Raw genomic sequence first — 9,789 nt, forward strand, 5'->3', positions numbered from 1 at the left:
AGCCAGAAAGATGATTTTAGCAGCAGCCTTTTGAATGAACTACAGGAGGTGAGACTGCAGACATCAAGGGCAGAGAGGAAGAGGTTGCAGGTATCAGACACAAGATGATAAGGGTCTGGACAGCAAAAATATCCTTTTTTCATCTAGTCCACTCAGAGCTCCTTTGAGCACTCAGAGTTTAACACAGAAGTTGATTATTTCAATTTATTTGTGTCTATTTTGCATGCTTGATGGATTTTTTTCCTGTTTTGTTTTTTTCCAGGAACCAGTGAAGACCTCTTCCAAGATTCCGAGGGGAGGGAGGGATCCGAGCCTATTGAGGAGCACCAGTTTTCAGACCTAGAGGAATCTGACGATGACGATGACAATGAAGATGATGAAGATGAGGGGGAAGAGGAGAGCCAAGATGAGCCAACTTTAAAGTTTTCAGAAGCAAAACATACCTCCCTTCCAATGTACTCTTCGGGCAGCTCTCCATCTGCTCCAGAGGAATGCACCGGAGCAGCATTGTCTTTAACACAAGATATTGTCTCCAGCATCCAACAAGTAGGCAGGGGCCACCAGACCACTTCCTCAGGGCTGGAAACAAAATGGTCAGCAGACAGTAGTGAAGTTGCTGTTTGCCACAGCTTCTTGAGTCTCCATAGGCCAGCTTTGACCTCCAGTGAACATTTGGCTTCTGCTGAAAGGGAATCTGTCACAAAGCAGCACATGTTCTTAGCTATGGACCTGTCAACCTCAAAAGACACCTCCCCAAGAAAGAAGTGGTCTCCAGGCAAGGACTCTGGTGGTGGTGGCGGGGGCAGCAGGCCAATGCTAGCTAGAAAGCACTTGTTAACCAAAAATGAAACTTCACCTAAACGTTTCTCGCCAACTGGAGAAATGTCTTCACTAAGGTGCCTGTCTCCAGGGAGAGGGATGTCACCGTGTCAGCGCATGTCACCAAGAAGGGAGGCATCTCCGCTGAGATGTGTGTCACCAAGGCTTGAGCTGTCACCCGGCAGGCAACCTTCCCCAAGAAGAGAGTTATCCCCAAGAACATACCTCCCACCAGAGAGAGGGGTCTCCCCTGTGAGGCATTTGTCTCCCAGCAGAGAGATGTCATCAGTCAGATATTTATCACTGAAGAAAATGTTGCCTCCAGCCTGTTCAGAGTCACTTTCTAGATATCCATCCCCAGGGAAAGAGGACTTGCCTTGTAGCAGCAAATCAGCTGCAGATGACCAAGTTCAAAGCTCATTAAAACTCCAGCATGGAATATTAGCTTCAATGCCTCTACCTCACAGGTTCCTTGGCAAAAGTGCAGAGCTGTATGAGTCCAAGTTGGTAAGCTCCAATTCTTCTTCTATGTTCATATTTTCTATTCATCTTTGTAAATCCTTTGATTTTCTTTCATGAATATTGTCTAGTGAAAGATGTCAGATTGACTGATATCCTCTGCTGATTCACAGGATGGGTACTACACAGGTAGCAGCAAGTTCGTGTTTTCCACCCCCATCACTTTTCCTCTGCACCCCTTTTCTCTCCCTTCCATTTCTTCTCTCTCCTCCTCCTTCTTCCCCTTCCGTTTCTTCTCTCTCCTCCTTCTCTTCACTCACACACCCACGCCGTTTTTTTTTTCTTTTGTGTTTTCATTTTTAAAGTTAAGGGTTAATGCCATAGCTGTGTGGAGAAACAACTTCTAAAGGATGGGAGGATATTCATTATCTATGGCTCACTCAGTCCTTGGCCTTTCTGCTGAAGAGGCAACAAGGTCGGAAGAGCACTTAGTGATGACTGTGGTTGTGGTTTTGTGATAGGGACACTTGTTCTATTGGAATTTGAGACCCACTAACTCATTTCTCAAATGCCATGAATAGCCATGATATTCTAGATATGTTCCGTTTCTACGGACCTGAACCAGATTTGAACCAGTAAAGGCGAAAGTTCTTGTTGTCGTTACTAATCCCATCTAGACTTCCAGCTAGCTCCATTACGTTAACTGTTGAGAAACATTTATTTGGACTTCTCATCTCACTCGCTTTCTCAGACCAACTAGGTATTTTCCCCATTGGGTCAAAAAAACAATTAATGCTGCCTTTGCTGGACACATCACATCCTACATGTAAAGGGCGTTAGTGTGTTTCTCCCATACATATAGATTAATTAGGACATGCGGTTTGTAGAGAAATCTCCCACCTCCACTGCTACTGCCACATCTCTCCACAGAAAGTCTGTATGTGCCTGGCTCTCATCTAAGGGCTTGTCTACATGGTGTGTTAGTCTGAACTGAAGAGTGTGCAGTAGTGTGTTGCACACTAACCGGCCATGTAGACCCTGCTGGCTCAGACTAAAAATTCCCTAGTTCGAAACTGTATGACGTTAAAATGTATGAATAAGCCCTTGTGTGAACAAGACCTAAGTTACACTGGTGTAAATCAGGAGTAACACCACTGAAGTCAGTCAGTGTAGTTACATTGCTGTGAAACCGGTGTGCGCCTGTGGAGAGTGTTCTGGGGATAGAGAGCCCTTACAGAACTGCTTAGATTCATAGATACTAAGGTCAGAAGGAACCATTCTGATCATCTAGTCCGACCTCCTGCACAGCGCAGGCCACAGAATCTCACCCACCCACTCCTATGAAAAACCTCACCCATGTCTGAGCTATTGAAGTCCTTAAATCATGGTTTAAAGACTTCAAGGAGCAGAGAAGCCTCCCTCAAGTCAACCATGCCCCATGCTACAGAGGAAGGTGAAAAACCTCCAGGGCCTCTCCAATCTGCCCTGGAGGAAAATTCCTTCCCGACCCCAACCAAATATGGTGATCAGCTAAACCCTGAGCATATGAGCAAGATTCACCAGCCACATACTGCAGAAAATTCTTTCCTGGGTAACTCAGATCCCGTCCATCTAATATCCCATCTCAGGGGATTTGACCTATTTACCCTGAATATTTAAAGATCAATTACTTACCAAAATCCCATTATCCCATCATACCATCTCCTCCATAAACTTATCAAGTAGAATCTTAAAACCAGATAGATCTTTTGTCCTTAACTAATTTCTCCTTCAAAATTTTTTCCAGGACCTTGCATACTACAGATGTCAAACTAACTGTCCTGTAGTTACCCGGATCACTTTTTTTTCCTTTCTTAAAAATAGGAACTATATTAGCAATTCTCCAATCATTTGGTACTACTCCTGAGTTTACAGATTCATTAAAAATTCTTGCTAATGGGCTTGCAATTTCAGGTGCCAATTCCTTTAATATTCTTGGATGAAGATTATCTGGGCCCCCCGATTTAGTCCCATTAAGCTGTTTCAGTTTTGCTTCTACTTCAGATATGGTAATATCTACCTCTATATCCTCCTTCCCATTTGTCATGCTACCATTATCCCCAAGATCCTCTTTAGCCTTATTAAAGACTGAGGCAAAGTATTTGTTTAGATATTGGGCCATGCCTAGATTATCTTTAACCTCCGCTCCATCCTCAGTGTTAAGCGGCCCCACTTCTTCTTTCTTAGTTTTCTTCTTATTTATATAGCTATAGAACCTTTTACTATTGGTTTTAATTCCCTTTGCAAGGTCCAACTCTACTTGACTTTTAGCCTGTCTCACTTTATCCCTACATGTTCTGACCTCAATTAGGTAGCTTTCCTTGCTGATCCCTCCCATCTTCCACTCTCTATATGCTTTCTGCTTCTTCTTAATCACCTCTCTAAGATGCTTGCTCATCCAGCTTGGTCTACAACTCCTTCCTATGAATTTTTTCCCCTTTCTTGGGATACAGGCTTCTGATAGCTTCTGCAGTTTTGATTTAAAGTAATCCCAGGCCTCCTCTACCTTTAGATCCACAAGTTCTTCAGTCCAATCCACTTCCCTAACTAATTTCCTTAATTTTGAAAGTCAGCCCTTTTGAAATCAAAAACCCTAGTTGCAGATTTATTTTTGTTAATCCTTCCATTTAGTTTGAACTGAATTAGCTCATGATCACTTGAGCCAAGATTGTCCCCTACAACCATTTCTTCTATGAGGTCCTCGCTACTCACCAAAATTAAATCTAAAATGGCATCTCCTCTAGTCGGTTCAGCAACTACTTGATGAAGGAATCCATCAGCTATCGCATCTAGGAAAATCTGAGCCCTATTATTATTACTAGCACTGGTCCTCCAGTCTATATCTGGGAAGTTAAAGTCTCCCATGATCACGCAGTTTCCATTAGTATTTACTTTATTAAAGACATTAAAAAGGGCTCTATCCATATCCAAATTAGATCCCGGAAGTCTATAGCACACCCCAAGCACTATAGTAGGAGATAGTGCTGCTGCCATAGTACTCTCTGACAGACAGTGATCCTGTGATTCCTCATAGAAACCATGTAGCCCAGTGTGTGTTTTTCCTTGTCTGTGGTTTTTCCCTATCAGGGATGTGGCACTGATTTCCCTTGGGGTTTGTTTGTTTAATTCTTTTCCTTTATAACTTCAAACACTATCCCCTGGGTTAGGCCCAGACTTTCACCCATCTTACAGCTATTTCAGTCCACTGTGTAATAATCTCCTGTGATGGATCCTTATGCTGCAAAAAGCAGACATACAATTATTATATAAATTGTACACACACACCCCGAATGTGACACTGGATTCTAAACCTCCCTGTCTCTCTCTTTGCAAGTTCACGATAACCCTTGGAAATTTTAGAATCCCGTACAGCAGAGGTAGCTCTCCAGCCCAAGCAAATTGACAAACCAGATTCCCAGACTGTAATGACATAACTGACTATGTCATTAATGATGCTTTTGGCAAACAAGGAGGTAAATAATCCAGTCTCTTTGAAGAGTGGTTATAATCAGAAAAGTGACCTCTTCTTAGTCTATTTGTCTGCTCTTTGGGCAGCCCCCAGTCTCCTCTGTTCACTTTACTGACACAGAGAAGTTTCACTCCCGCTAGACTTACAGCACCAGAGCAGCTATGAGAGATTGAGCTGGAGCCTATTCTGCTTCACCCGTCATCAGTGAGATTGTCAGCTGAGTTTTCACTGCAGAATCTTTATTCCTGATGACGATGCAGGAGGCAAAAGATCAGAGCTGGATTTTCCAACCCAAGGTGGTGTTTGCAGGGACAGTGATTAGAAAAACAGATTCTTGACTTATAAAGGAATAGCATTTGATCTGGAGTCCCTGAGGGAGAGTATCCAGGGACCTCTATTGTGTCATTTCTCCCAGTGTTATGGTTACAGTATTTTTTATGAGAGTCCAACTTAGAGGCCCTGGAAAGCTTATGCTCAAATAAATTTGTTAGTCTCTAAGCTGCCACAAGTCCGCCTTTTCTTTTTGCAGATACAGACTAACACGGCTGCTACTCATGAAATCTGGAAACAATCAGTGTCCTTGTGTTAGGTTCTGAACGACCATATACCAAGCCGTGGTCCCTGCCCTGAAAGGCTTCCATTAAGTGTGCTCTGCTGTTTGCTGGGTAGGCAGAGGCTGGAATTGCTGCCTAAATGTCATTCAACCTTCTCTGAAATCCAAAGAGTTTCCCCATATGTAGGACTTCAGATATGGGGAGTGGATGCAAAGGAACATAAACCAAAGGCCCTTCCACTTAAGTTCTTGTGTGGCACAGACTGGGCCAAGATACTAAAGCAACTGGTTTTGAATTGTCGTCTGCTGGAGTCTGATATCCGTACCCTTGCTTTGGTATGTTTATTGTTAGGGATAAAGAAGTGAGAGTGGAGGCTGTAGGGCAGGAGCATCCATAGACCTGAGGGAACAGATGCTGTACAAAGCCACAGAGCAGAGCATTTCTCCATTGCCTACAGCTAGCACTGTGTGCTGTTTCTTGCCCCGTCTGGATTTTTGGACGGTCATGCTGTGGAGTATGCAGCAGTGCAGTGCTGCAGAAAGACAGTTCTACCAGGCAGAGCTATTAAATAGGGAAGCAATACAAACATATCAGTGAGATACACTGACCCAGCCTGTAGGCTCACAATATAAAGCACAGTATAGCATGGCCTGATTTCAATTAGGAAAACATCGTCCCTCTGGTGGTCGGTGACCTCAGTAGTGAGCTGCCCGTCTCAGGTCACCTACAGTCTGAGATCCCAGGTGTGACTGTGACACTTAGAAATAATGGGAAGTGAAGGTTCAGTGAGTGCTCTAATCTTTATGAAGGAAGGAAGTACTCTTATAATCATAGGAAGTGATATAAAAAACATTTTAGCCAGTGCAAGATTAGATCAGCCTATTTAAACAGGGTGAAATTCTCCCCAGTGCAAAGGCTTTGTACAAGGTCCTACACAGACACCACTTAAACCCTTAAAGTAGGGCTTAATTGAAGCATAAATTGTGTGTAAAACCACTTCTCCTCTCATTGGCTGTTGCACAGACCACCTCCTCCTTCTCTTTGTGTTCTCCTAGGGGACATCTACACAGCAAAGAAAAACGCTTGGCTGCTCCCTGCCAGCTGACTCATGCTCACGGGGCTTGGGCTGTGGATCTGTTTCATTGCTGTGTAGACCTTTTGGAGCCTGGGCTCTAGGACCCTGCAAGAGTCCTAGCTGGAGCCCTGGGAGCCCCAGTCAGCTGGCATGGGCCAGCATCTGGTTTTTCATTGTTGTGTAAACAGACCCCTAATCACCCAGTGCACTTCTGTCAATAGCTTGCATTGGAGAAGGGATATTATGCAAGAGTTTGGGGTTTTAACTGCCTGCAGTATGGTAAATATTTTGTCCATTTAAACTGACTGCTTTTGCTATCACTTTCCCTTTTGCCTCCAATCTCTTCTCATAGAACCAGCATCATGGGAGCAGCTGGTTCTCTACAGACCATAACTGGGAGCATGGTCCTGCAGTAAATTCTCAAATTCTGTGTTCAGCCCAATTTTAAGGATCATCTGTTGAGCATTCTACCACTTCCTCTTGGGGGTCCTGTGTGGTGGTTAGCTGTAATAATCCCCTTGGTAACCCATTTCTGTGTAGCCCACATTTCTGGACATGACATAGGTCAGAAAACTATGTGAAACCTAGAGACAGAGTGATGAACAGGCAAAAAATAACATGATAGGGTCATGCAAATTAGTTCCTATAAAACAAGAACTGATCCTGTCCATCACTCAGAACTCAAACTCAGTCCAAAACACAGCTTTGTACTTAGAAATTGTTAGGGTTTAAGGTTTCTTTTAAAAAAAAAGTCACTCTACTGCTCTTCACAGTGCCAGACAAAAGCAGAAGAACTAGAATATAGAAAGAATAGTCGTTCTTGTGGTGTTGTTGATCTGTTTCAAACTCATGGGGGAGCTTTGGGAAAGATTCTGACATAGAGATGGGCCTGAATCAAAACCCTAGATCTGTACCCCACTAGCCTTTGTAAATGGTTGAGTCCAGAACCAAATTTCATGGCTCACGCCCCTCTCTATTCTGAACAGAACCTGCATATCTTCTGAGGTTTGCTCACCCCTTACATTCCAATAGAACATTAATAAAGCCAGTGGTTGCTCGTGCAGTGGAGTGATGATCCTAGGAGCTATAACCCTCATTCACTCAGCTCTTTTTTCTCTCTTAAATGCAGAAGATTGAACCTCGAAGCCCAGCATGTTCACCTGGCATCACACAGCCTGTCTGCTCCAGACCCTTGCAAGCATCCCATGAACTACATGTCCATGCTCTGAGCCGAGGGGAAGAGAATATCTTCAGCCATCTTCCGTTGCATTCACAGCAGCTAACAAGGACTCCATATCCTATGATTCCCATTGGGGGCATCCAGATGGTCCAGGCCAGGCCAAGTACCCATCCCAATTTGATGCCCGATTCAGTTGTGTCCCTGCAAGCAGGATATTTTTCACCTGGTGGCAATGGCAGCAGCAGCTTTACAGAATTCAGCCAGGCTGAGGAAAGGGGCAAGGAACCACAGGTCCCACAAGAATCTTCATCCGTATCCCCAGCTGCGAAAGTTTCTAAATACACGCTGTCCCCACAGCTTAAAGGCAGTGGCTACTTAGAAGAGAAAATGAGGACTAGTGAGCATCAGCAAAAGACAGAACAGGAGGAATACAGGGTAAAAAAGTACGGTGAGCCCAGCCACTCAGCGCAAGAAGGCTGCTCAGCTCCCACCGACTGTCCGAGCACAAATTATGAGCACTCTCCAAAGCCTTCAACAAGCGGGGAAGAACCCTTGAAAAAAACGGGCAAGAAGCAATGTGGCAGCTCAAGCACTTACTTTGAATCATCCTGCACTTTCATCTCAGATTTCCCCGCACAGACGTTGGACAGAAGCAGCAGCACCGGCTGCTTGTCGGAGCCCTCACTGAGCCATTCGCACTCCCACCAGTTCTCCATTAGGAGAAGGAACCTCTCGGGAGAGCCAAGTCACCAAGGGGGAGCCCATAGGAAGAGCAGCCCGCACTTAGAACTCACACGGTTCAGTCAAACTCAAAGGCAGGTGGATGAGAATACGGGAAGTACTTAAGCCTCCATTCATCTCTTCCACCTCTAGGCTTCCTATGTAAATCAACAGACATTTTCAACACTATTTCCTTTACTATAATCATCGCTATACGAAGCACTCTAGTGTATGACCAAACCCATGGAAGATTCTTGGTTTTCTTTGTCCCAGTCTGGTATTATCTCCACATGTATGCAGTTACTTGTGCCTTTTTCTCTACCTTTTGTTGCTTGAAATGTACAAAAATGTTTGAGGCTGTGAATATTTTTTTAGAGTATTTTGGAAAGGGGTTTGTTAGACCTTGTCTTTTTTGCCATTTAGGTATGTGTTCATATATGCTCAAGAGATGCAGAAAGGAAAAGGTTAAGCATTTTAAGGGGGAAGAAGATGCACTGAAAACAAAAACAAAAAATCTTTTTTAATATTGATTAAATGATTAAAAAAACAAACCCTTTCTCTTGTGTACAGAAGTTTATGATTCTTATTTATTACCTGCTTTATTTAATTCTTGGCAAAGTGCTTCTTTTTTTTTTCTTGCATCACTCTGGTTGCCTATCTTTGTGCTTTAAATAGTTGCGACTGCTTTACATTTGAAAATGTGTTTACCCTGAATTGTAAATGAAACTAGCACTTATTTTCGAATGGAAGGCCCATTAGCAATGAATGCAAACATCACTCCAAAAAGAAAAAAAAATCTCAAACGCACCTCCCTTCTGGAGAACCCATAAAAGCACTTTTTTTAAAAGCGACAAAAGGGTTCTTCAAATATTTAACTGCAAGAAAACAAGGATGTATCGAATGTAGAACCAGTTCTGGGAATGGCGTTTCATGGTTTTTAAAAGAGCTATTCTTAGGCTTGCTTTAATAGTGACATTCCAGGACTGGCTGCTCTTACAGGGCATAGTCTGCCAGTGGTGCCCCTTGCACTGCTAGAGTGAAAGTCATGCCTGTGTCACCTCGATGCCCCATTTTCTGGGGTTTCAAAGCCCTCTGTCACCATTCGCTCCTGGGTTCAAAATGAAAATAAAATCTCAGCCTTGCAAACATTTTCTGGCCATACCTTTATTTATATTTCTAAAGCCCCTGCCTTCCCAAATAATTCCAATGAGGCCCTTTTTAAGGAAAAAGTTATAGGGATGCAATGAATAGCTCATGTGCTCTTTTATTTGCACACCTATGGCTTTGTAACCCACAGCTGGCTCCATCGCATATTTTATTTTATTTACTTATTTAAATGAAATGTTGCAAACACCTAGCCTGCACTGTGTGGAGGGGCCTTTTGGGTATTTCGTAAACAGAGGTTCTGATGACTGAGTGGATAATGTATGAAAATTAACTTTTTTCATAGCATATTTTTAAATATGACCATCTC

The 9,789-nt window shown here is 43.4% G+C and overlaps 1 protein-coding gene across 7 annotated transcripts in view; it reads left to right on the forward strand.

Moving 5' to 3' along the window:
- Positions 1-8,880, forward strand: part of HIVEP3 (HIVEP zinc finger 3) — a 425,423-nt gene extending 416,543 nt beyond the window's left edge. For all 7 annotated transcript variants that reach the window (XM_043506206.1, XM_043506207.1, XM_043506209.1 and 4 more), the window contains 2 exons: positions 263-1,326; positions 7,545-8,880. In XM_043506206.1, the coding sequence (XP_043362141.1) occupies positions 263-1,326; positions 7,545-8,441 (1,961 nt within the window). In that variant the 3' untranslated portion in view covers positions 8,442-8,880. The remainder of the gene's footprint in view (positions 1-262; positions 1,327-7,544) is intronic.
- Positions 8,881-9,789: the final 909 nt, after the last annotated feature.

Source organism: Dermochelys coriacea, chromosome 19, assembly GCF_009764565.3.
Source record: "Dermochelys coriacea isolate rDerCor1 chromosome 19, rDerCor1.pri.v4, whole genome shotgun sequence".
Lineage (NCBI taxonomy): Eukaryota > Metazoa > Chordata > Testudines > Dermochelyidae > Dermochelys > Dermochelys coriacea.